Source organism: Aotus nancymaae, unplaced genomic scaffold (assembly GCF_030222135.1).
Source record: "Aotus nancymaae isolate 86718 unplaced genomic scaffold, 86718_ANA_hifiasm-v0.15.2.pri h1tg000057l, whole genome shotgun sequence".
Lineage (NCBI taxonomy): Eukaryota > Metazoa > Chordata > Mammalia > Primates > Aotidae > Aotus > Aotus nancymaae.
In genome coordinates this window covers 29,720,522-29,747,450 of record NW_026988471.1, presented here as the reverse complement: position 1 = coordinate 29,747,450, position 26,929 = coordinate 29,720,522, and the positions used below count along the sequence as shown (strand labels likewise).

Sequence of the window (26,929 nt, the reverse complement as noted above, 5' to 3'; positions counted from 1 at the left end):
CCATGGCCAGAGCCATGTGACACTGCTGACTCTGGAAAAGAACTCATTCCATCATTGCTTTTGCCATAAGGGTCCAAGCGAGTCAGGCTCCCAAACCTTCTGAAGCTGCTGTTAATGTCAGCAGAATCGCGTTGGAAATGCCACCCTGCCATACACCTGGGGCAGTGACCTATCTCCTGTTTCACCTGGGAGCCCAGCCCTGTCCCTACCCCTGAAAAGAAACTTCCCCCTTTCCTGTTTTCCCCGCCAGGCATAGTTCATAAATAATCATTTCCTGCTGCATAACCATTCTAAATGGAATCCCTATGCTTGACTGTAGTGGGGAAAATTTGTTTAGCAAGGGGTTTTTATTATATAATATGTATGTGACATCTGGTAATAGGAACTGCATTATATTTATTGTTTTATCTCTAAGAAAATATTGAAATAAAAGGAAAATGATCAGGGCCCATTATTCTCCAATGAGAAGAAATCTCGGGCCTTCACTGGAGAGATGAAACAGAGGGAGTGAAAAGAATTCAATTCTGTAATAGTATAGCAGTCCAAAGCACTTTGCTAAACATTCAGGGGAGAAGGGGCTTTCAAGACCCCAGAATACAATCAGTGTTGAAATGATGTCACGAGTTTCCGTGGAAGTTTTCTTCCTATATAAGCAGGAAAAGAAAACTCAGAAACCCAGGATACAGTTAGACTTACTGAGATAAAATTGTGTGTAGTATTTCTTTGCATTCATTGTAGTGTCCAGGGTCTAGAAGAAATGACAGTCTAAACCCTACTGCTTTTTGAGAGTTCAGCTGAGCACGGTCTCCATTTGCAGAGCATGTAATGTTAACTTGGTGAATGGAGAGGGTCTGGAAGGTGGTGGGTCTCCCTTGGTGCCTAGGGTCCATGCACAGAGGAGTCTTTCTCACAATAATTGTGTTTCGTCTAGGTCCAGTGGTTCCAGGAGAAATTTCCACTCATGTCTTTTTTCCCGTTCGGAAATTCTGTCCAAGTCCGAGACTCAAATGAAAAATTCCACCGCAACTTCACCAGAACCTACCAGCTGATCCCTGGGAACTATGTCGTGGCTGTACAGACCCAGAGAAAATCAGTAGAGTTCTTGCTGCGAATCTTCCTGAAAACGCCGAACAGTGGCAGGTATGGACCCCTCTGGGATTCTGAATGTTTTCTTCTACTTAACTTTATAAAAACACATTGTGTCGTTATGGGCAGGGCTCTGTGCATTCGTGCAGCATGTGCTATGTCACTGGGGACATGATATGGGTCCCGCTCTAGAGTGGAGGGGTGGGGCAAGAAAGTCTGTGAACCAAGAATCAGACTACAAACAGGAGGGGGCCATGCCAGATGGAAATGCAAAGTGGCACGGGAGGACTGAGTGGCAAGAGGGACTGAGGAAGACTTCTTGAGGGAAATGGCACTTGAGCCGGCCTTTGAAGAAAAATATAATTTAATAGTTTACAAGGGGGCCGGTGCAGTAGCTTATGCCTGTAATCCCAACACTTTGGGAGGCCAAGGCAGGGATGACCTGAGGTTGGGAGTTTGAGACCAGCCTAACCAACATGGAGAAACCATGTCTCTACTAAAAATACAAAACTAGCCGGGTATGGTAGCACATGCCTGTAATCTTAGCTGCTCGGGAGTTTGAGGCAGGTGAATCGCTTGAACCCGGGAGGTGGAGGTTGCGGTGAGCCAAGATCATGCCATTGCACTCCAGCCTGGGCAACGAGCTAAATTGTCTCAAAAAAAAAAAAAAAAAAAAAAAAAAAAAAAAAGTTTAAAAGGGAAGGCAGTGGTGACCCAGGAAAGGTAGGTAGAAGAAAAAAGCATGAATGGCAACAGGGAAGTGGCTGTGCACAGGGTTGCTTGGAGAGTAAGTAGCATCAGCATCTACACAGGAAGGTGTACATGGCCAGCACGTCACACGGCCTGAAATGTGGAGTGTAGCAGGGAGACAGTGAAAGATGGACCTGAAAGAAAGAGTCCATCACAGAGGGTCTTGCATGCCAACTTGATAGTTCAAGACTGGGACCAACAGGTGCTCATCCCCACTGGGCTCCTTGTCTCCTCTTGGGCCTGAGGCAGATGTCGCCATCATCATGGCCATCTTCCCAGCTGAGCGTGGGTGAGACCTTCTCAGTCCAGCATGCCAGGCCGCCATGATACCACCAATCAGGGATGGAACCTAAGACAGAGCCTATCTGCCATTCTGGCAATGGGGGTTGCTGGATGTGTGTATCTGGTTGTGGAAGGAACCACATACTAAACAGCTAAAGACCCTACCATGTCCAGCCAAAAGGCTGGGCTTGTGGCCACAGTGCTGTAACTTGTCACACTGTCCTCTGATTTTCTAGGCACCTGAGCAGCCATTTCAACCGCAGCCTGAAGGTAGGTATGCAGAAGGTTTGGCTGGCCAGCCTCATTGGCCCCATCCCATCCCCAAGAGCTTCTGTCTCCTTCTTTGCCCCCCTGCCCCACTGACCAATGAAAAGAGAGACACCATGACAGGCCAATGATAGCTCAAAGGGGTAGGGTCGGGGGAGAAGACCAGGCCTCCAAGGCCAGGCTCAACCCATTCCTCTCCCTTCTACAAACTTCAGTTCTCTCGTTCCCCAGAAGGCTTTTTCCAACTGCCAGATAAAACCTTTTTCAGATCTTGGCAGGGGTTGTTGCACCCTTGCTGTACTAGATGGCTTCCTCCTTCCCCAGAAGTCTGACATCGGCTATTTTCCCTTTGATCCAGGGAAGTCCTTCAGAACATGGCTCCCAAGAAAGCATTTCCTACAGATTCACTCAGCAGGTATGGTACCTAGCACCCAGGGGCCTTACGCAGGAGTGGAGATAGAGGGCCTGAGGGAGGGACAGCTTTCACCGGCCCTTATCAGGATGCAGAGAGGAGAAGTGACCTGATGGATTATTTTACCTGCCTCTCTTTCTGGATCATCTCCAGAACTACTCTGGCTGCCAAGTTCTGTAGAGACGTGGCACCCCACCCAGTGTCATCTGTATGACATCAAGATGGAATATAGAGCTTAGAAAGGGAGGGGATAATTATGGGGTGTGAGGTGTATTGCCTTCTAAATCTTTAAACAAGCAATTGGCAGTCCCCCTTGAAACCTTTCCTTCTCCTACTCAGCCACCTCCCACTAAGCTGGCATCATTCCCCCCGAGAGCTAGCCAGCTTCAGAAAGCACATACAGCATCCTTGCTGCCAAGCCACCTATGTGCACACAGGATTTTCTTAATGGCTTAATAAACTGTTATAAAGAACTCCTTGAGTTGTCAGAGTAAAACAGCTGTCAGGGGCTCTGCACAATAGGCCTCTTACCGTAAATCACTGGGTTGGTGTGGAAAGTGGAAAGTGATACTGATGATCATCTATACACTGCCGGCTTGAACCAGGAAGAGGCCACGGACAGGAAGGATGCCATGGGGCAGTAATCACCCAGAAGCAGCCTGGGCCAAAGAAGGAAAAAATGAGGAGGCCGGGCGCGGTGGCTCATGTCTGTAATCCCAGCACTTTGGGAGGCGGAAGCGGGTGGATCACAAGGTCAAGAGATTGAGACCATCCCGGCCAACATGGTGAAACTCCGTCTCTACTAAAAAATACAAAAATTAGCTGGGCATGGTGGCACACGCCTGTAGTCCCAGCTACTTGGAAAGGTGAGGTAGGAGAATTGCTTGAGCCTGGAGGGGGAGGTTGCAGTGAGCCGAGATCACAACCACTGCACTCCAGCCTGGCAACTGGTGACAGAGCAAGATTGTCTCAAAAAAAAAAAAAAAAAAAGAATAAGAATGTGGCTGGAATGAGGGGCATGTGTTGCAAAGAGCAGCTGAAGTCACACAGACCTCCATGAAGTCAGTACCAGCCCAGGATCCAGGTTCACCATCTGGGCTGATTCAGGAAGCACTTCATTCAGTGCATGACAAGGCCAGCCAAGATGACCGTCCTCAGTCTGCAAGCTCCCGAAGGCAGGAATGATATCACAGGCATTTCTTGTTCCCAATACTGATCACTGTCCTTGGCATGAAGAGGTGCTCAATCATGTCTATTGAATTAAGACAGATCACCTCCCCCAGAGCAGATGCCTGAGTGAATGTTAGCTGCCCCAAGGTGGTTAGCAGGGCCTGATTAGGATGCCTGAGACCAAGCTTCCTTCAGTGGCAGGTGGCAAATTCTCATACGTGGCCCATGCACCTGTACCTCTAAAATAAAAATGTTTGTCATATGTGAAGATGGGACAGATTTTCTGATCAGGACTTTTCCAAATAACAGCCAAATGCCTCCTCATAGAGGGTGACCGGTGGCCCATATGGGGCCTTCATGGGAATTAGAATAAGACCCTGATGTGGCATTCTGCCAGGTACATGGCTGGGAAGCAAAACAGAGAATGGATTCCAGCCCCCTTTCATCTCTCGGCTGGGCACTCTTGAGCAGGGGGCCCACCTGGCATTATTCTGTACATCCTACAAGCTATCCTCAGGGTCTGTGTCCTCCAGAGAAAGTTTACAGCAAAATATTCCCCCACGCACTCACTGTGCCCTCTTCTGATCTTTTCTATCACTTTAACTAGATTTAAACTAATACAATGACTTGTTACTAGCACTAGTTCCCTTCACTCACCGTGGTAGTGTGATAGCTCTATAACCCAGGGTCCACCTGTGGGAATCAAAGGATGCACTTAGACTCTGAGACGGGCCAGCTCTACCCACCAGGTAGCCAGCATTTACCTAGCACCTGGACATTCCAAGTGCCACACTAAGCTTGGGGAATGCCAAGGAATAGCTTTTGGGGATCTTGAATTGTAGTAGCCGAGGGAAACATGCAATTTTTTAGATTGTTTCAGCAACCCTCACCTTCATTCCCACCCTCATCTCCTCAAACCCTTTTGGTTGGTTATGGAGTGCCAGACCCAGGGCAGGCTCTGTCCTCACACAGAATATGGAGGAGGAAAGAGACATGGTTCGTGCCCCAAAGCTGCTTATAACCTAGTGGATGATTCCATGGAAGTTGGAGCTCCTCATTAGCATGCTAACTGCTATTCAAAGCGAGGTGTCCTGAGTTTTGAAAAGCTCAGTTGTAGTGGGCACGCAACAACTTTCCTGATAAAACTCAAAGTTTGAGATGTTGGAGAAATGACCCGAGGACCATTTTCAGACACTGGCAGGATATTCTCCTCAGGGGTATCCTGAGGGGTCATTCTTCTAGGTGAGGACCCCATCAGGACAGGCTCTGGGGCTACTTGTGCTTCCAGTTCAAGGTGGTAAGGCCAATCCTGGGAGATGGAAGGTGCTGATTCTCAGAGGACCCCCCCAAGAGGCACCCTATTCCACCTGACCAGTGCCACTCTACAGGGCCACCTGCTGATAACTCTCTCCAGTGCCAGCTCCCCATGAAAATGCTTTCCCAGGTGATAGCAGCATGGCATCCCCTCTGTCCTTCCCGGGCTGGACGTGAGGAACAGCCACATATAGAACAGCTCCATGTGTCTGCGAAATTGTCATAAAGACACTGCCTGTCAACCTGCTGGATGCCCCAGCAGGTATAAAATTGAATCAAATACAGTTAACTGCCCCAGAAGTTGAGGCCAGGAAGAGTTCCTCCCTCCCCAACCTCAATTGCTTCCTGCTCTTAATCCAAAGAAAACCATGATGTCTCCCTTTTTGCTTCAGTGGCTGGGAAAATTAATGCTAAGTAATATGCTCAATGATAGCAATTTCTCTTAGCCCACATTTCTGGTATTTTTAACTCCTATTATCACACACATGCACATATACACATGCACACAGTAGTCATATTTTTTTCCTAGTGTCTTCCTGGAAGCAGATGGGGAATACATCTGAAGGGCTGAGTTGATTCATTCAGCAATCCTTACGCTGAGAGGCTCCCAAGTGCCGGGGAGGGTGGGGAGGAAGCAAACACTGCTTTCAGTCCAGTAATGGATAAGAAGAGAAATGCAAGGTTACCCACACCAGGGGCCAAGCATCAGGAGTGACCAGCACGATGGACATCCAGGGGAGGGAGTCACTACCATGGCTGGGAGCCGTCAGGTAAGCCTTCGTGACAAAGGCAATATGAATATGTTGTGGGGACTAAGTGCTTGGAAATCTGAGTGCTTTTATAGGCAGACAGATGTGCCTCTCAGATACTGGCACTGATAATAATTCCTGCATTCCTTCCTTGTTTGGATCAGAGGCCGGACATTGATGCCACCCAGCTCCACAGCCTTCTCAACCAGGAGTTTCTGATAGGTAAGAGCAGCCCAAGGGCAAGCTGGCCCCATCCTCCTCCCCATGTCAACACTCCAGTCCTTCCTGTGCTTCTCTACTCAGGCCCTCCAGAGGACACATTCTCCTTGGATGAGTGCCGCAGCCTGGTGGCTCTGATGGAAGTATCCTTTGTGGTCATCCCTCCCATGCTCTGAGCTTCCCTCTGCTCTGTGGGCTTCCCAGAGACCTAATTAGGACAGTAGGGAACCCTTTTCTCCCTCTCAATATTTTCTCTTCTTCCCTATCCCTGAGTTTCTGGGAATTCTCTACTAACTCACCAATGCTCCACAGCAACAATGACAATAGTTACCATCTATCAAGCACCTACTCTGTGCTGATCGGTGTACTTCGGTGTGTGTGTGTCTCCTATAATTCTTGAAGCAACCCCTCTGATACAAAAAGTATCATCTCATCATACAGTGGAAGAAACAGGAGTTCAGAGAGGTTAAGTAATTTGCCCAGATCACACAGCTAGTCGGGACTCGTGCCCAGATTTGAAGTCAGAGCTTTCAGCCTCCAAAGTCCATGCTCTAACCTTATCCTAAACCACCCCTTGTAGCACCAAGGGGAACTATTTTCCCTTTCACCCATTGCCTTCCTACTGGAGGAGTCTCCATTGTTTAAATTTCTTACTCAATATGTCCCCACTTCAATCAAGATAACTACCACCAAAACCTAGAAAACTACCTGGTCTACACAGCAGTTCCACCCCATCATTGTTATCATGCTGTGTTTGCAGCGGGAGAGGCTGGGTGGAGGCAGTTCAGGGACTCACTCCAGGCCCATGGCTATAACTGCAGGACCAAGAATTGAACCCCAGGTTCCTGCCCCTCCTCCCGATTTCCACCCCTCAGTGAGCCATCCTCCTCCTGTGCACCCCTCTCTTGGCAGGCAGGAGAGGCTGACTCCACGAGTGTGCTTTGTGGACCCCCAGATGCTGCCCTGCCAGCCCCTCACTCAGCAGTGTACTGTCCCCTAAGACACATTGCCCCACTCCCACACTGTTGACAAGGCTCAACTGGAACTGTGAAGCCGGCCATTGTAGAACAAGAGGGCTTTCTGATGAAATCATAAATCAGGCCCTGTCTCTGCTGGCCGTGGTTTAGAATCCATCAGGGACACTGCCCATCTCCCATAGAGGAATCCAAATGGTCCTCACAGTCCCATGGCCCGGGGTGGGTAATCCCAGGGGAGGTCACGTTTGCTGGACCCCTGCAAAGCAGACAGGTCCCTTTCAGCCTCCTTCCTACTCACTCACTGGCTCCCCTTCCAATTCTCAGAGGTTAATACGTCTCCCTTCATTAGTCATCACTGAACCCATCATACAGAGCAGCCAAGGCTGGCTTTAACATGCCCACAGGATGTGTTCCCTCTGCACTTAAGCACACGGGGCTCTGCATGCTCACCTGTGGCCGCTGCTTCTGGGGTTGCCAAGAGTCCTTCATGCTCCTCCCCAACCTCCAGAGTCAGAATGCCTACTCCAACTGGTGGAGACTGTGTTCTAGACCCCTCTCTTCCCTGGGATGCAAGTGATGTTGGCCTCTTTTCCTCAGGGTTTCCTTCTTTCTAACATTCATTTTTCTTTGTAAAACATATCTAAGCCAGGTCCCTTTCAGAAACAGCAGGAGCCAGCTGGCTTGGGGCCACATCTAGGTGACGTTGGACCAGCTGTGTTGCTAGTGATGGGTGGAGCTGCTCCGGCTTCATTGGCAGGACACAGCCCCTCTGCTGCACCTTGCACACTGGCTGGTTCACTCTTAACTCCTTACCCAGCTGAAAGTGGATGGGCGGCTGGACCAACAGGAGTTTGCTCGACTGCGGAAGCGCCTTGTCCACTACCAGGTACAGGCACAATCTCTGTGACTCACACTCTCATTCCATCCAGTGAGCAAGGATTTCCTGGGTGTCTAACCCTGCACTAGGGTTCAGGGGTATGAAAGAAGAGGAGATGTATGTGCAACTCTAGAAGGCACAAGGCAATGCCCGATTAGGTGTCGGGATGAGGGATGCTTTGGAGATGGGAGGAGAATGCTGTCCCTGTAAGCTAAAGCTGCCTGCTAGCATCTCCCCCACCCCTCCATCCACTGCAACACCTGCTAGCTTATCTTATTCCCATCCAATCCATCTGCCAGAGGATCTGTCAAAAACACAGATGTGGCCTGAGGCCTCAGTGTGGCCTCCCCATTGTTCCTAGGACAAAGTCTAACCCCTCAGGGTGGCACACAAGACCCTCTGAGTGGGTCCCTATTTGGGGCCCAGGAGAAGCCCTTTCCACTCATCCCACCCTCTCCTTTAGACTCCAGTATGAGACGCCTCACTATTTCCTGTAAATGTCACACCTGTGCCCCTTCAGCCTGGCCCTCCCATCTCCCCACTCCCTGAGACTGGCCAGTGCCCATCCACCCCGAGAGTCCAACCTCTACCACACCTTCCCTGCAGAATCTTCCCGGGGGGCTCTGCTGAACCCCGTGACCCGGCGAGTGCCCCTCCGGCCCGAAACACTTGAACCCACGTCTGTCAGAGCCAGCCACAGTGTGTTGTCGCATCATCTTGTACTTATCAACAGCATCACATTAGGAAAGCAATACCTGTCATAGCAGAAAAACAGAAAATACAGATGGGCAAAATAAACGACATGATCTTGCCAACCAAAGAGAAACTATGAACACCTAGTGAACACACTTCAGAATTTTTCTTGTAGTATGCATACCCACACATGCCACATAGAAGTATAATCTGTTTTTAAAAACTAATAAATGCCAATAAATACATCGACTGTCTAGCCATGCCACTACTTTCATAACATGCTTAAAGGCTGAAAAAAAGAAAAAGTGTTCCTGTGTGGCTATTTCAGAATACATCTCCTGACCCTGACTAGGGGTCACCTGGTTTCTCATTTCATCGCAGGGCACTGCGACGGCTGGCATGTCCACTCCCCTATGAGATTGTGAGCAAGGGTTCCCTCATATCCACCCTTCCCCAGCACCTCCATAGTGTCTAAAACAGCAGGGATTCAGAAATGCTGAATAATTGACCAAACTAAGAAATTCTGAATGAGCAAATGACTGCCTAACTGAGAACGCTCTAGGTCTGTCCCTGCACTCACCAAAAGCCAAATAAGGTCCCCAAAAAATTGTCCAGCTGCTATTTCGCAACAGTTGCCTCTTACAGTTGGCCTCAGTCACATGCCTGCGTGTGGGCACTTTGCTTTGGAGTAGCTCCTGGGGACAGCTAGGCATAGACCCAAATGAGAGTCCTGAGCTCAGTCCTGCAGCACTTACACACCCAATCCAAGGCAAGGTGCTCCCTGCCTGAGCATCAGTGTCCTCATCTGTGAAACATGATGTTGATCAGGATTATAAGGAGAATTAGGTAGAGGTGGAAGAGACCTGGGTAGAGGCAACAGCCACCCCATACAAAAGCAATCTGTTTCAGTGACCACCTTCTGCCCCTGTGCTGGGCTCCAGGATGCAATTCTAACCTGCTTTCAGTTACAGAGCATTCACTAATGTGCAAAGCACTCTCCCAAGCACTTTATAAATATTTAATCATTTACTCCCTGCCACAAACCTATGAGGGAGGCACTGTAATCAGCCCTATGCTACAGATGACGAAACTGAGGCCTAGGAAGATGAAGTAGTGGCCCAAGGTTATACAGCCGGTAAATAGTTCATGATTTAAACCCTAGCAGTTTGGTTGTAAAGCCTGTGCTCTTAACCACTACCCTATGCAATCTCTTTAGAGAGCCCTACACTCCCCTCGAAAGCAGAAAACTACCCTATGTGTCAGAGCTCAGCCTAGGGATGCAGAAGAGGAAGGAGCATGGGTGAGAGGAGAAGCCACAGCCCCTTGGTGGGCAGCCAGGAGGGTCAGTTCACCAGGTGTGGCCACTCTGTCCTCCCAGTCCTCAGTGCTGAGACCGTGCCTTCCTCTGAGGTTTAGGGAAGCAAGCTCCTGGGATGGTAAAGGGATATCCAGGACCTCCCCTATCTTCACACAAACTTCTTGCTTCTCTTCCCCTATTAGCATGTTTTCCAGAAGGTTCAGACAAGCCCTGGAGTCCTCCTAAGCTCGAACTTGGGGAAGGCCATAGAGAATACAGGTACAATGGGGACCTTGGAGCTGTGGTGCCTGGGGGCTGGGGGTGGGTGTGATGCCCACGCCCCTAGAAGCAAGGCTGGCACAGCAATGCCAGGCAATCAGGAGAGAGGCGTGCCACAGCCCCCGTGTCCTCCCCAGTTCACACTGACCCTGGGGGATCTCTAGAGTTGCAGACTCAGGCATAGTTGCCCCTGGCTGAGTTCTCATGTGCCAGTCAATTTTCCCGGCTGCCTTTCCTCCCTAGCACAGCTCTAATTGTGAGAAAATAGCCGCCACATGATTGATGCCCTACCAGGAATCAAGCTCGTCTCGGAGACGCGCTTCCAGCTCAGTGTCTGGGCCATCAGAGTTAAATACCCACAGGCAGGCTGCTGATCTCTCTCCTCTCTCTTCACAGAGGGTTTGGGGTTCAATTAAACCAAATGGCATCCATCTGCCTCAAGTAGGCAAAGGCTCTCAGTCCTGGGATAATGATAATAATACCTTAGGGTGCACAAGGGCTTCATGGTTCACCGAGCTCTTCTGTTCGCGTCATCTCATTTGACTGTCTCGACTACCCTGAGAACTGGAAAGGGCAAGAATCATTACTTCACGGTCCCAGTGGGGAAGACGGATCACAAAAGGGTTGCACAAGGAAATGACCATCTTCCTTTAAAAAAAGTAAAAATCACGTTTCCCCGGGTTAATGCTAGAAGGAAAGTCTCCATCATCCATCCTCCCATGGCTCCTGGCCTGGAGACAGGGTAGATAGACCAGACTGCTACCCACAGCTGTAGCCTGGATCCTCCCTCTTAAAGCTTCATAACTCAACCTGAGCTGCCTCCGAATCCCCTTCAGGGCTTGTTAAGGCATAGATTGCTGCACTTCTTATCAGGAGGTCTGGGGTGGGGCTCAGAAATTGGCATTTCTAACAAGCTCCCAGGGGATGCTCATGCCCCTGGTGTGGGAGCCACACTTTAAGAATCCATTAAAGGTGAAATCTTTCAAAAAGACCTCACTCATGACTTCAGAATGATAAAAGAGAAAAAATAGAAAATAGTTTGAATTCAACTCAAAAGCCTTCAGCAGCCAGGCAAGTAAGTGAAAGGGGTGATGGAGCTCAGAAAACAAGTGACTGAGAACGTGGCAAGCAGGAGAGGGCCTGGCCTATCTAAAGGTATTCGAGTTCATGTTTTATTAACTCTGCTAGAGAAACCATGTGTGTCTCTGGCTGCTGGAAGCCAGCAGGCCACCAGGCTTGTCCCCATGATGGATGGTTTGGCTTGCAGGGTTCTACTTGCTAAGTCTTGCAAAGCCTGACTGTGTACCAGTGTGCACTTGGCCCCTGTGAGGTCGGTGCCTCCCTGGAGCTTATAACTAGAAGCGCGGGATGACAAGGCGACGATCTCCTGCCTGAGGCCACCTTCTGCGTTCTGTTCTCCCCCCAAGGGTCAGTCTTTTCCCTCGATGGACTTAGGACTGCATCTCCTTCTTCCAGGGACCACTCCCACCTACACTAGCAGCATCCATACACAACCCACCTGCAGTCAGGGGTGGGGAGGAAGGTTGTTTGTCAAGGTCATCAGAAGGGAGAGGTTTGACAGAGGCAGGGATAGAAGCAACCCCCGGGTGTCCCAGCAGCTCTCCCCTTAGGTGGGAATGATTGGATGACTGTGAAGGCTGATGTGTCCCCAGAGCGGTGTCTTCAGTATCTTCACTTGCTCTCTGGCCAGACTCCAGAACTAGGTCCCTGGGGCCCAACAACCAACAAGAAAGACACTGAAGGCAGGAGGCTGAGTGGGAGGAGTTGGTGGGAGGTTGCTGGGCCTTCTGAACAGGCCTCTCAGATCTTGAGAGGCAGCGGAAACCCCCAGCCCCAGCCCTAGCCTCCTCTCACTCGTTCACCTGTGGCCCCAGAATTCCTTAGAGGAATCTTCGTCAGCCGCGATTTGCTGCATCTGGTGACCCTCAGGTACAGCGACAGCTGCGGCAGGGTCAGCTTCCCCAGCCTGGTCTGCTTCCTCATGCGGCTTGAAACCATGGCAAGTAAGTGTCATGGGGGGCGGGGGGGCATCCCAGAGACCTTGGCAGTGACCGAAGAACACAGGAGAGGACCGGCCATCCCCTTCCTCATCCCACCCCAAGCCAGGCCTGCATGAGGCCTCAGCAGCAGGGTGGGCTGGCAGCCTGCATGAGGTGCCAACTAAGGCTGCAGATGGCGTGACCAGCTCCCTCTGCACCCCCGTCTCTTTTCCTCATCACCCCGCCCAGCCCCTCTCTCAGGAACAAGGCTAATTGAGATCAGGCTGTCCCCCTCTCCAGGTTGTGTTTATCACGGAAACCTGCTCTTCAGTTATGTAATGAAGGATTTTGGTCTTTGCTGAAGGAATGTCACACACAAGTGAATAAGTAGGGGCAGGAGGCCCCTCCCCAGGCTTCAGAAATCCAACTGTGTGGGCGGAGGTTGCCACAAGTTTTAGCAGCCTGACCCTTTGTTTTTAATGAAATCTAGTGTAAGACCCCGGGCCATAGTGGGGCCGCTGTGATTGTGGGAGAGAGGCCAGACCCCTCCCCACTCAATCCTCTCACTGCCCTGCCTCGAGGCACCACTGCAAACCCTGTAGCTCTGAGCTGGGCAGAAGGATTGAGAGGCTAGGGCTCTGGAGGGTAAAAGAGAAGCCCGAGGCACAAGCCTTGGCCCCCACACAGTTCTCAGTTGGTTGCACGAGGGAGGAACCCAAATTGTAGCACTGAAAGAATGACAAGGCTTCACATCCCCAGGGCTGAGTGTGGATGGATACAGGGGCGTGGAGTGCAAAGAAGCCGGGAGAGGGAGGGGCGTGTGGGCGGAGCAGGCGCAGAGCCCCTCTGAGGAGGTCAGCCCCGAGCCACCCCACCCACCCCGTGCAGAGCTCAGCTGGACAGGGATGAGGACGGGAGACAGGCACACGCCATGGGGCGTGAGGGCTGCTTTACAGAACCACCTCCTGTGCCTTTAGCTTCCTATGGGCCCAGGCCCACCTCCCCTGAGCTGCCCGGATTCCCTCTCCTCAGTCAGTGAGAACCTTCCCTTCTTTATCCTAGAGACTTTCCGCAACCTCTCCAAGGATGGAAAAGGACTCTACCTGACGGAAATGGAGGTGAGGGTGACTTCCCCTCCCTGGGGGCATTTTTCTCCCCAAGGATATTGATTCCAGGGGGCATTTTTCTCCCGAGGATATTGAACACTCTGTCAAAGGCCAGCCAAGCTGTCTCCCCCACCTCCAATTACTGCCTTATATATCGCTGGCTGCCAGGCTGCTTTAGGATCTTGGCAGACAGATTTTATTTTTTTCCAATAGCTTAATAAAGCAGAGGATTATGTGGGAGTCATAAATCCAGGAGGGAACAGAAGGACAGCCCGCTGAGCTCGCTGTACATTAAACGTATTCCCACTGAGTTTTAGAGGCTCCTGACCAGCCAGCTGGTCCACCTCAGATGTACGTCTCACTCTGCCTGGCTATTCAGGAAATAGCAGAGGATGTGCTGTGAGACCTCCCTGCACATCACTTGGGTTGGAATTAGCTGGAAGGGGTGATGAGACTGGACTGAGGTCTTCTGAGGGAGGAAGGTTGCATTTGTCCTGCTCTGTATTAAGCTAACAAGTGTAAAGAATTGTAATGATTATGTTTATTTTTCAGTGGATGAACCTGGTCATGTACAACTGAAGCAAAGAGGAGAGGAGACCCCACGGCTCAGGTAACACATGGTAGCTTCGGAATCTTTTCCCCCTGGGAGCGTGATTCTCCCTTCTTCTCCAGGAACTGCACATAAGACTCTCCTTGGGAGAGCCTCCCCAGGGCTGACAGACCCTTACCTAAGTGAACCAAGGCTTAGCTGCTCAAGGCCTTTGAGTTTCAAGGCCAGTGCTGCAGATTTCATGCAGACAGTGTCGACCCGTGGACCTTTATGGAATGGAGTGGCTTGAAAGGCATGAATGCGGGTTTAGTATTCTTTACTGAAGTTCCAACGATAAAAGGTGATCTATCAGCACAGGAAAGGCAAGAGAAATGGCGGAAATGGAATGGTGTAGAGCGAGAGAAACGGTCAGGCCTTGGGGAGAGAAGAGCGGGCTCTAGCCCCAGCTGTACCATTGTCTCACAGTGCTGCTTTGGACAGATTATGGACATCTGTAGGCATCAGTGTTTATCCCTCTGGCTTGAGTGTGCTGAAAAATTACCACTCATGTCATTTCCTCTACATTCATTTTCCTGGAACAGACCCTGGAGTTACTTAGTGCACACCCCAACCCTGCTGTAGCAGAAGCCCCATCAGTCTTCTAGAATCTTTTAGGACTGGGGAGCTCAAGATGCTGTGGTTCCCATTGTTGGGCGTCTCCGAGTGTTAGATGTTTCTTATCTAGAGGCAATCACCTACTTCCCTGAAACTTTCTACTCACACTTCTAGCTCTACTGTCTGGACCACTGTAGAAAAATATACTAGACATGTCTGGCCTACAAACACTTGAGAATACCTTTGCTGTTTCGCCCAAAGCCTGTCTTCTTTAGTTATTCCTGTTGGATTTCCATCCAGACCTCCTGGTGACCATTGTCTAGGTGCCAATGTACCTTCGAAGTATACAGTTCTCCACGCAGCCAGCTGTGATCAATATCACCTAAAACTCTATTGTTTTTGTAAACAGTACTTAATCTCCCATTTGTCTACCTTGAAGTCAAGAGACAGACACTGTCTCCATAAATAATAATGTTTTAGCAAAAATATTTCCTGATGAACGTTTGGTGCTTTCCAGTGATCGAAATTAACAAATACTGCTGAGATGATAATTTGACCCAACCATATTTCCTTGAGTTCTCCCTTCACTCCTTTATAAAATAGAACATTTGATTTTTTCCAGTTTTATTGTGCCTGTTCCAATCTGCATGATTTCTAATATCAAACATGACTCTTCTATTGTATCTTTAAGCTAATTTGATACATAGGGCCCGAAGGCCTAAACTTTCAAAAATAACTGGATCCTCTCTTAACATCTGTTCTCCAGTACAGGGTCCCGATTCTCTCTTAACTAATGTTTCCACCCTTCCTATTTTTGAAAAATATGTCAGAAGGAAATATAATATTAGATGCACGGTTGTGTTTACTTCGGTTTCTTTCATTAATGCCTATCATCACCCCCAGGAGTGCTTCCCTAGCTTCCTCATTAATCACCACACTCTGGCATCACATCATTAAAGCACATCCACTCATTCTTGGCTCGTGGGTTGCTTTGCAGAATTGGAGGCAGGAGGGTGAAGAAGTTCTACCTCCGAATCTACAAACCCACCTTCCTCTGTAACCATTTCCCCCTCTTCTTCCTGCTATGTTAGAGGGCACGTCCCTTTGAGGATGTTCTGTATCTCATTACCCTTTACCTTCTCAAGGGCCTAATTGAATGAATTCTCTCTTCTGTCTTCTGAATACTAAACATGTCTCTGTCTTCTGGAGTCATTTAACTCCCATTTAAAAATGTGTATCTTTTAAATTTCTTCCATCTCCTACCCTTCCAGCTAAACTCCAACTCTTTCGTCTCATTACAACCAAATTTCACAGAAGAGCTCATCATCTTCGTGTTCTCACTTCCCACTCTCCCTAACTGCTTCCGTTCAGATTTCTTCAACATCATCTCTCTCCCTGACTTTCACATGGCCTCCTTTTCTGATTTTCCTATATCCACTTGTATCCCTCAAATCAATTTCCTGCAGCCGGACTACACTTTTAAAAATTCAGATCCAATCATTACATTCTCCAGGCTTAGAAACCCTTCAAGGTCTTCCCATTGCTCGCAGGAAAAATCTGGTGTCCTTAACATGGACCACAAGAGCCTGCCTCCTCTGCCCCTGCCCACCATCTAACTACAGCTTGTGCCTCTTTTTCCTGCTCTCTACTCCCACCACACCATTACACCTTTACTTTCTTCTATTTTCCATGCTTTTCCCAGCCTCAAAGCTTTGGTCTTACTGTCTGCTCTGTCTTGGCTATCAGTCACCAAACTCCTGATCCTTTATGTCTTAGCCCAGTTGGGTTCCCATGTTAATGGGTTACCATATTACTCACTCACGTATCACCCCTCCCCAGTCATAACATTCAACGTACACTTGATTGTTGCCCATTCCTTCTTTTAAAGAAATTTATTGAGATATAATTCACACATTGTACAGTTCACTCATTTAAAGTATAGAGTTCAATGGTTTTTAGTATAGTCAGAGTTGTGCAACCATCACTGCAATATGATTTTTGGAACATTTTTATCACCACAAAGAGAAACCCCATGCCCATCTAGCACTCCCACAGCAGTTGCTCCCCAATTGTGTCCCACCCTCTAGCCTGAGGCAACTGCCAATCTGCCTTCTAAATCTATAGGTTTACCTATTCTGGACATTTCATATGAGTGGATTCATACAACACGTGGTCCTTTATGGCTGGCTTCTTTCACTTAGCACAGTGCTGTCAGGATTCATCCATGCTGGAGCGTGTGCCAGTACTTCATGCCATTTAAGTGCCAAATAAGATTTCATTGTTGCTATACCCCATTTTATTCATCTATTCCTCAGTTGATAGACATGTGGATTGTCTCTAGGGTTGACTATTATTACTCCTGCTATGAATGTTTGTGCACACGTTTTTGGGGGACATATGTTTTCATTTCAGTTGGGTGTGTAGTTATGAGTGGAACTGCTGGATCATATGGAAACTCTATTTGTAACTTTTTGAGGAACGACCAAAGTGTTTTCCAAAGCAGCTATACCATTTTACATTCCCACCAGCTGCAAATGAGAATTCCAGTTTCTCCATATCCTCAGCAACCCTTGTCATTGTCTGTGTTTTACAGCAATCCTAGAGGGTGTGCAGTGACATCTCACTGTGGTTTTGATTTGTATTTTCATGATGACTAATGATTTCGATCATCTTCTCAGTGCACATGGATTATTTGTATATCTTCTTGGGAGAAATGTTCATTTAGGTTTTTTTGTCCATTTTTAAGCTGGATTGTTTATATTTTTACTACTGAGGAGTTGTTGGTGTTCTTTGTATATTCTAGATACTAATTCCTTATATATGTGATTTGCAAATTTTTTCTCCCCTTGTTCTTCAGATTGTCTTTTCAGTTTTTTGATGCTATCATCTGTAGCATATGAGTCTTTAAATTTGATGAAGTCTAATTGATATATTTATCTATTTTTTCTTTTGTCATATATTTTGGTGGTATAGCTGAGAAATCATTGCCTAACCCAAGGTCAAAACTATTTTTTCCTGTTTTTCTTCTAAAAGTTTTAGAGTTTTGCTCTTTCATTTAGGTCTGTGATGCATTTTGAGGTAATTTTTTATGTGGGGTGAAGTAGGGCTCTAATTTCATTCTTTTGCATTCATTCATTTGTCCCAACACCAATTGTCGAAAAGACTATTCATTCTCCTGTTTCATTGTCTTGGAATCCTTTTCAAAAATTAATATAAGAATTTATTTATGGACTTTCCTTTCTGTCCCATTGATTTATATGTGTACCTTATACCACTATCACACTGTGTTGATTGCTATAATTTTATAGTAAGTTTTGATATCTGGAAGTGTGAATTTCCCAACTTTGTTTTACTTTTCAAGACCCTTTTGGCTATTCTGTGTTCCTTGCATTTACATATAAATGTTAGAATCAACTTATCAATTTCTGGGATTTTGATAGAAATTATATTAAATCTAAAGGTAAATTTGGGGAATATTGCCATCTTCACAATATAAAATCTTTTGTTCTATGTGTCTCTTCATTTTTATAGATCTTCTTTAATTTTTTTGAACAATGATTTACAGTTTTCAGTGTAGAAGTCTTACACTTCCCTTGTTAAATTTATTCCTAACTATTGTATTTTGGGATACAATTTTAAATGAAACTGTTAATATTATTTTAAGATTTTCCTTGCTAGTATATAGCAATAAAAATTATTTTTATATTGATCTTATATCCTGCAACCTTGCTAAACTTGTCTGTTGGTTCCAATATTTTAAAAGGGCTTCCTTCGAATTTTATATATTCAAAAATTCTGTATCTGCAGGTAAAGAGTTTTTTTTTTTTAATTCCAATATAGATGCTTTTTATTTCTTTTTCTTACCTAATTGTCCTGGCTAGAATCCCTAATACAATGCTGAATAGAAGTGAAAAAAGCAGACAACCTTGCATTCCTGATCTTGGGAGAAAACACTCTGTCTTTTGCCATTAAATATGATGATGTTTTTCATAGATGCCATTTGCCAGTTTGAGGAAGTTCTCTTCTATTTGTAGCTGGCTGAGTTAACACACTTTTCCTTACACGCCTGATATCAGTATTCTCCACTAGACTATAAGCCTGGCTATGTCTTGTTTGTTGCTATTTCCTTAGCACAGAGCGAAGTACCTACCATAAAGAAGCTAGTTGGTAACTTTTTCCAAATAACTGAAAGAAATTGTTCTTTCAGGTTTATATCTTCCTTTGTTTTGTTCTCATCCCAACATTCGTCAATATTAGCTTACACCCTAGTCTTCCTGCTATTTTAGCTGTTGTCTATTTCCTTCCCCTCGGGTATGCTGGGAGGCAGATATCCACATTATCTTGTTATTATCTCTAACGCATCATGACCCATATTATCTTATGAAGGCCTATTTTTCCCTCACTTTTTTGAAAACTTTGAAAATTTCCCTCACTTTTTTGAAAAAAGCTGAAAGTGTCCAGTCTCTTCAATTCTATCCAATATTCCATTACTTTCCTATTACAAAGTTTCTTTCTTCTAGGAGTTCTAACACTCCGAGGTCAGCAAAAAGACTTTTCTTTTTAGCCAGGATTCAATCCAGAGAAGTCCCTCTCCTTGCTCACTTGATCCTCTGTGTTACAAAGTGTCACTGGAGCAAGCAAAGGCTTTGTCCTGAGTGAAGCGAGCTTCTCCCCAAAGATGAAGGTTATTGGAACTCCATCACCAGTCTACTTTGTTTCCAGGTCACTCCCTGCAGACTGTGTGCGAGAGGTCTTCTATCTGCCCTTGGCCTCACTGGGCAAGTTGAGGTATACTTTCACTGTGAGAATACTTCTGTTCCTCTCTCTGGTCATCTCCAGCCCATCTGCTCTCCTCTGACCTAGCAGATTGGGACACAGATATATGCAACTGGGCTGAACTCCTCTTCCTGTCTTCCCATCATATATATTTACTTTGAACAAAGGATATGCCTTGTTGTCACATTGCAGGCAATACCTATATTAAAATGTAAAGTTCATACTTGAAAGAATGCTAATAATTAGTTCATTGGTCTGTGCCCCTTGGACACTTGGGATCGTATTGATTTTAATTGATTTCAGAGTCTAGAGGTTTAATACACATCAAATCACACCCTGCTGAGAGTTTGTCTAGCTAATGTCATCTACATCCGTGTTGATCTATTGTCAATATGCCAGTAAAATGCCTTATTCTAACAAAATTGGTGTTTATAACAATTTCCCACTGTATAAAAACACAGTGTCCAGAGGAAAAAGCCACCTCTCTTAGTCTGCAGGATTTAGGTGAAATATGACAACAGTGGCCCTGGTCTTACTGATGACCAACAACAGTTTTCTGCAGGATGAGTCTGCTTCTAGCCTAGTAAATCCGTCTCTCCTATCTCATTCTGTTCATCCAAACACATTCCTTTTGGGATACCTGGCTAGGTGTTGGGTTGAAGACTGACACCCTGGGGCAGACAGAACTGTCAGAGTTTAAGTTAAACTCTCCTATACTTGTGAGTTGAGAGTTGTGAGTCTGTATGTGCCTCTAGTGATGTGAAAACTCTCAACACGATTGGCAAGCATACACCTGGTAGTTACCAGGCACCTTGAGATGCCAGGATGTCCAGGCTTCTGGAGCTGGCTTTGGAAGAAAAATGTATCCAACTGGGGAACTGACATGTACACTCCAAGGGCATAAACCAAGGAGGAGGAAGAGTTGGAATCTAGGAAACAGAAGATCCAACACTGGACAGAGGCAGGGAAGTCCAAGGACCAGTGCTGTGCAGCAGAGCAAGAGAGTGAGCCATCCCGAGGGAAGCTGGAGGGATGACCTTTGGGAAAAATGGAAGCAGTCGTTGATCAGATTGCTTAATTACAAGAAAAATAATGTTCAGAATGATTTTGAAATTCTGCTGGAAAGCTTTGGAAGAATTAGTAGGATAATGACTTAAACTAAGCAGACAAAAAAAATGAAGTGGTTATTAACTCTTGCAAAAATAAAGAGTTATAGAAGAAAGAAAATGTGATCCTAGAGTACTTTTTCACTCAGCAGTGAACAGTACATATAAATTGTAATAAAATAAAAATGGAATATTGATTTAATAAAAACGTGATATATAAATATATTAGAAGGACAGAAGGAGGGAAGATGTAGACATGAAAGTGAGTGAGGAGCAACTGCCCCATCTTCCATCATAAGAAGTCAATAGGCATTTAAAATCGACAAATCAGGAATTAACTGCATAAGCATTTTACCTAGAAATATGGAGGTAAACATCAGAAGAGTTTAGGTACGGGAATTAAGGACAGAAATGGGACAAGAAGCTGCCATTTTTCCTTCGTGCCTTGTAGTACTATTTGAATTTTTAAATTATGTATCTTGGACTGAATTTTTATTGAAAAAAATAAATAGGCAAACTAGCAAGTAGTCTGAGAGACAAGAGCTGAGGGTTCAAGAGAGGAGGAATGAGACAGGGAAGAAGAGTTGAGGCCTCTTTACCCCATGGGTAGGGCAGCTGGCTGATTACTGCAGAAACATGTCTGTGCACGAATGTCACTTTAATCCAAGCCCCTTGTACTTGAGAAAAACCACTTCTCTGCAGAAGCCCAAAACCAGCCATCTGGAGCTCAGCTGGGACAGAGTTCAGGGCTGTTGTTACTCTAGCAACCCCTGGCCTTAGCCCTTCCAACCTGCCCAGAGATGGAAGGAACATCCCTTCCCCAAGTTTCCCTCCACTCCAGTGCCAGCACTCAGGGTGCCAGATGGGCTATGGTATGAACTCAAGCTTGGGGCAGGACAGGTTGCGGGGATGCCTTTTGAGGAATTTTGAAGAATGGGGTAGGGTCATTCCCATCCATTAAGGGGCCACGGGCATGTTGTTGGGGTCTGTCAGCCTTGCCAGCAAAAAGTGCCATTGCTTCCTCCGCTGTGGGATGATCCAGGACAACATCTGTAGGAATGGAGACCCGCTTCTGCGGTCACTCAAAGGAAGAAGTTCCTTAACTCACCCTGGGCTTTCTGCATTTGCGCCTCCACGCCTTTCTCTAGGACAAGCTCCCAGTGATCACTCAAGAATCGGGCTCTCATTCTAAGAGGCTGTGCTGCCCCCTGTGGTTGTGATACATCTAAACCGGCCCTGTGTGAAACGGAGTCCAAGCTGTTTTCCAACAGCCTGGGCTCGGTCCTTGCCTGGCCCAGGCCCTAGTAAGCCTGTGGCCACCGAGCAGCTCATCGGAGCACTTTGGGATGTGCTCAGCCTACATTGCCCTGGAAAATGAAGCAGGAGATGTCTCCCTATGGGAAAGGAGAAGTTGCCTCAGAATGCCCTGTCACCAGTTGGATTCATTTCTTGGGAGAGCCAGAATGAGCCAGTCTGCCCACCCTCGGGTGCTGTGGGTGACACGGGAGCTGCCTGCTGGGTGTTTGCAGAATAATTACACGTTCTTATGTCTGAATCCTGATGATTTCACAACCAAATGGCAAAAATAAAACATGTTTTCCATAAAGGTCTCTCACTCAGATTCTGTCTCAAAAATACATTTGGGGAAGAGCAAAGGTAGCCAGCAAGGCAGACGCCTCCCTCGCTCCCTCCTCGTCCATGGTGCAGTCACTGGGTGTCTCAAAAAGGCTAGGTCCACAGAGGATGGAAGAGATGCCACAGCATAACCGGGCCAGAGCCCACTCCAAAGAATTTGCAGTTGGAAAGCTCATTTCTGGAAGCATCAACGCAGTGAGGGAATCCTTGCAAATGGGTGCGTCAAAAGGATAGAAAAGTGGGAAGCTTGCTGAGTGGGACTTTCTGAGTGGCACGGTCAGAGGACAGGATGGTGTGGACAGGGCTGCATCATCACCCTCTCACCCATGCCAGGAGCGAGGGCAGCGCTCAGAAGTGATTGCATGCTGTATACAAGTAGCAAACATGCAGCCAAGTGACCTCATCCACAGGGACTGTTGTAAAGTCTTCAAAGTCGTTTCAAGTAGATTAGCTACCTGCTCAAGGAGTTGAACTCCTCTTGCTAAGGCTTTTGAATAGCCAGAGAGTCAGACACACAGCAAAGTTTGGGACAGGTCACTTTGCCTCCCGGTCCCCTGCTTGGTTAGCCAGGATAGATGGCCATGGTGGTAAGCATGGACTTTGGAGTTAAACCTAATGTCTAAAGCCGGGTGTGGTGGCTCATACTTGTAATCCCAGCACTTTGGGAGGTCAAGGTAGGCGGATTACGAGGTCAGGAGTTTGAGACCAGCCTGACCAACACAGTGCAACCCCGTCTCTACTAAGAATACCAAAATTAGCTGGGCATGATGGCGGGTGCCTGTAATCCCAGCTACTCAGGAGGCTGAGGCAGGAGAATCGCTTGGACCCGGGAGGCGGAGGTTGCAGTGAGCCGAGATCACGCCACTGTACTCCAGCCTGGGCAACAGAGATAGACTCCGTCTCAGAAAAGAAAAGGAAAAAAAAAAACACTAATGTCTAAAGATCCTGGGACTGGCAGGTCAACAGAGACTGTAAGAAGAGGGAAAATCTAGAAGAATGAGTGAGCCCTTTCCTACAGGATTCAAAGTTGACCTTCACCCAGGCATCCAGGGAGAAAGTCCAGCCCACCTGCACAATTTGCTGCCACAAACACGTGTCATCCCAAGCTCCTTTGGGCCTGCTTGCATCCGGGGGGACAAGCAGAAATGGACGATATTGTAGGCCTAGGGTCAGTGGTGAGCAGCCTGGGGCTCTGCACAGGTTGGACTGGTGTCCTCAGGATGCAGGGCAGTTTCCTCCCTCACAGACTTTGCTCAGGGACCAGTCATTAATTTTCTGTTTAAACTAACAGGAGTTAAAGGGGTAGGGTTCTCAATTGCTTGATTGAAAAAGTGACTCTCCCTGCCATGCTGGGTCTCCAGAAGGCTCAGAAAAGCTCCAGGTGGCCATAGCAGAGGGGTCCTGGCTTCCCTGCTTAGAGCTGGGGGAGATTATATTCCAGTCTCCCCAGGGAAGGGAAGGGCCTTGATCCTTAGCCCTAGCACAGGGCAGACCAGCCAGATTACCCCAAGGCTGCACCTCTTCGGGACTCCCCATGTCCTTCAGCCAAGGTTGAGAAAGTCCTGGAGAGCAGGGCAGGCTTGACAGGCTGAAGATCTCAGACAAATCCTGGCCCTGCCAGCCTCTTACAGTGGGTCCTGGGACGGGTTGCTTTGTCTCTGCAAAATGAGGAGGAGGGCAAGGACCATGGCTAATGCCCAGATGGAGGGGTGGGATCCCTCACAGAGCAAATGACAGAGGCTCAGGCACAAACCCCACCTGCCCCTCAGGCTCCCCAGAGCTTCTGCTGCTACAGCCGCCCTGTGATGGAAGCGAGGTGTCCAGGCTCTTCTTGTCCATTTTATAGATGAGATCCCTGAGGCCCCGAAAAGAGGTGGCCATGCCATTAGAAGTGGCAGATACAAGATTGAAGCCCAAGTCCCCTGATTCAGTGACTGTGGCCTCTGCAGCAACTAGATTTGAGGCTGGTCCTGGGTGGAGGAGAGAAAGGGACTGACCTGCTTCCCTGGAGCTGGGAGTGACCCCAGTGAGGTGATCATCTGACAGCATGTGTGCACGCACGCACACGCTTACTCCAGGGCAGCTGGGCTCCAGACAGCAGCTCCGTGTGCAAATCCAGTGCTTTGGGAGGGTAGAGGTGTGACTTTAGCTTGGCTTTTTCCTGGGACAGAAATGGATCTTTTGCCCCCCTTGATTCTCAGCATATCCAGGCCCAAAGGAGGTGGAGGCAGGATTTACAGAAGGAAATCACAGGGGACTGGTCATACCTGGGCTCTCTCCCTGCTCCCAACCCCCTAGGATAGAACCCAGAAGGGGACTCACTATAGGCAACTAAATTTATGGAGGAATTTTCCAACTTTAAAAAGCGTTTCGCTCACCTGTGTTTTCAGTTAAGAACTAAGACAATATAACACCTAAAATTCAACATTTAAAACTTGTGATTCTATTTAACAAGTTAGGAGGAAGGGATGGGAATAAGAAAGGGGAAAGAATACGGACTAGAGAAAGAGTTTAAATGGTGAAGGAGAACAGAGAGTGTATCCGCCAGGACTAGTCAGGAAAATGAAAACCACTCAGGTATTCCAAGAAGAAAGGGACCTAGTCTAAGGAATGAGGCACTTACAAAGCTGTTGGATAAAGGAGCAAAGGCCAGGAAGCTCACCACTAACTCCCAGGCTCACCACTCGCTTTAAGAGACTCAAGAAGCTGCTACTGCTCCCCAAGCCAGACACAGCAGGGAGCCGCCCGTAGTGGTCCTGGCCTCCTGCAGTGTAAGGCCAGTGACTTGCAGGACAAAACCTCACATCTGCTAAAACCCACTCATCTGCACACCTTCCTGGAGGCAGAATCAGATGCCTTCTGCCTCTCTTCTTCCTTCCAAATGCATCTCACGGGTGGGACAGATGCATGTACCTGGATCTGTCCTGCCAAGGGTATTTCTCGGGCTTCCAGTCCCTGCCAAATGGGAGAGAATATAGAAAGGGAGGTGAAAACTTTCAGGGACTAAGAGACAACAGGCAGCACAGAGAGAAAAGGAAAGTGGAGGAGAGATGGAAAGGCAAGAAGATGGAGACGGGGACTGGGGAAGGAAGGGAACTTCAGAGAGACGAGGAACAGATAGACGAGGCATGGCCGAGAGCGATACAGACAAATCAGATGGAGGAGACAGAAGATGCGACAGAAATGGGAAGATTAAAACAGATGGGAGACGACTGGGGCCACAGGTGCTGGTGAGGGTATTGGAGCGCGAGCCCAGCCGCATGAAATCCGTTCCCAGCGGAAATGCTGAGTTACCCAACACACTCATCAGAGTTAACTCTACTAATCTCAAACTTCTGGGGCTATGAGTCTCAACCTTTACTGTGCGTAGGAATTGCCTTGAGTAACTTGTTTAACATTTTTTCTGAGATCCTAATCCAGAAGGTCTGGGGCTGGCCCTGAGGATCTGGGATTTTAAAGCTCCCCAGCTGATGCACATGGTCTTTGGGTGACATTTCAGGAATCGCTGCTTTTGCAACTTTACTGAAAGGTGGCTATTCCCTAGACTTCAGCAACCACGGCGACTGTGAGATGACCAATGAATGCAAGCTTAAGGCCTACTCTGGTCAGAGGCTCCCTGGGATATCACCAAGATTCCTTTCTACTACCTCCCAGTCCCCAGGGAACCGATGGCCTCGTTGATTTTTACCTCTAAACAAGCTAATTAAGCAATAATCGTAGAAGAATCCATCACTCTGACAAGGTTGTTGATTAACAATCCCCCAGCCAAGCCAAAGTGCTTAATATCTCAGCAGAATGGTCAATAATGAGTTCAGCACTGGCACCCGGCTGTGGCAAAGCCGGTGATAGCTGTGCCTGAGAAGACAGGTGCAGAATGGGTAATGGGCGCGACCTTGCCGCCTGGTGGAGGACAGAGGAGGGGACGGTGGACTGGCTTGGGGCCGCACAGATGAGGCATTTCTAACCAGGTTCTAGGCTATCCTTTCTGAGGCCACCAGATGCCCCCAGAAGACTTCCCAATCTCAAAGAAACTGGATCACAGGAGAAGGGTCATGTGAAAGGGGGTTGGACATATGGACAATTTTTTGTTTTGTTTCTGTTGTTGTTTTCTGAGACAGAGTCTTGCTCTCGTTGCCCAGGCTGGAATACAGTGGCACGATGTCGGCTCACTGCAACCTCCACCTCCTGGGTTCAAACGATTCTCCTGCCTCAGCCTCCCAAGTATCTGGGATTACAGGCACCTGCCACCACACCCAGCTAATTTTTGTATTTCTGGTAGAGACGGTTTCACCATGTTGGCCAGGCTGGTCTTGAACTCCTGACCTCTGGTGATCCACCCACCTTGGCCTCCCATAGTGCTGGGATTACAGGTGTGAGCCACCGTGCTGGGCTGACATGGACAATTTTGCAGCTGTGTCAACGATATACCCACTCAAGTTAGAGGAGAGACAGGCAAAATGATAAAATGCCTGCCTTTGAGAGAGCAATGTTAAGTCCAGGCTAATGTGTCTTTCTCTTTTCTACACGTAAACACTCTTGTTTTAAACAACTCTCTGTTCCCTTAAACATTTACTTTCTTCTGCCTTGGAGAATAGGCTCTCTGACCAAGTGGAATGTGATAAAACACTGTCCCACTGATGGTCAGAATTGTTGCTGCTTCAAATCCTGCACGGTCCAAAGATTCCTGCCCACTGCCTGCTCAATCACTGTCCAGTGTGGGCCACAGAAGGTGGAGCCTCCAGGCAGCCCAGCCGGAGCCGGAGCATGCACCACCCAAGCTGCCACAGCTG

At 47.7% G+C, this 26,929-nt stretch overlaps 1 protein-coding gene across 2 annotated transcripts in view; it reads left to right on the top strand.

Annotated features, from left to right (window-relative positions):
* CAPN13 (calpain 13) overlaps window positions 1–22,101 on the top strand; it is a 99,801-nt gene extending 77,700 nt beyond the window's left edge. Inside the window, exons 14-25 of one of the 2 annotated variants that reach the window (XM_064363965.1) lie at window positions 932–1,140; window positions 2,355–2,388; window positions 2,744–2,800; window positions 5,977–6,051; window positions 6,195–6,252; window positions 6,334–6,392; window positions 8,044–8,112; window positions 10,297–10,372; window positions 12,268–12,396; window positions 13,435–13,490; window positions 14,031–14,088; window positions 21,653–22,101. In XM_064363965.1, coding sequence (XP_064220035.1) covers window positions 932–1,140; window positions 2,355–2,388; window positions 2,744–2,800; window positions 5,977–6,051; window positions 6,195–6,252; window positions 6,334–6,392; window positions 8,044–8,112; window positions 10,297–10,372; window positions 12,268–12,396; window positions 13,435–13,490; window positions 14,031–14,057 — 849 coding nt within the window. In that variant the 3' untranslated portion in view covers window positions 14,058–14,088; window positions 21,653–22,101. The remainder of the gene's footprint in view (window positions 1–931; window positions 1,141–2,354; window positions 2,389–2,743; window positions 2,801–5,976; window positions 6,052–6,194; window positions 6,253–6,333; window positions 6,393–8,043; window positions 8,113–10,296; window positions 10,373–12,267; window positions 12,397–13,434; window positions 13,491–14,030; window positions 14,089–21,652) is intronic. The other variant, XM_012475543.2, reaches the window with a different exon arrangement.
* Window positions 22,102–26,929: the final 4,828 nt, after the last annotated feature.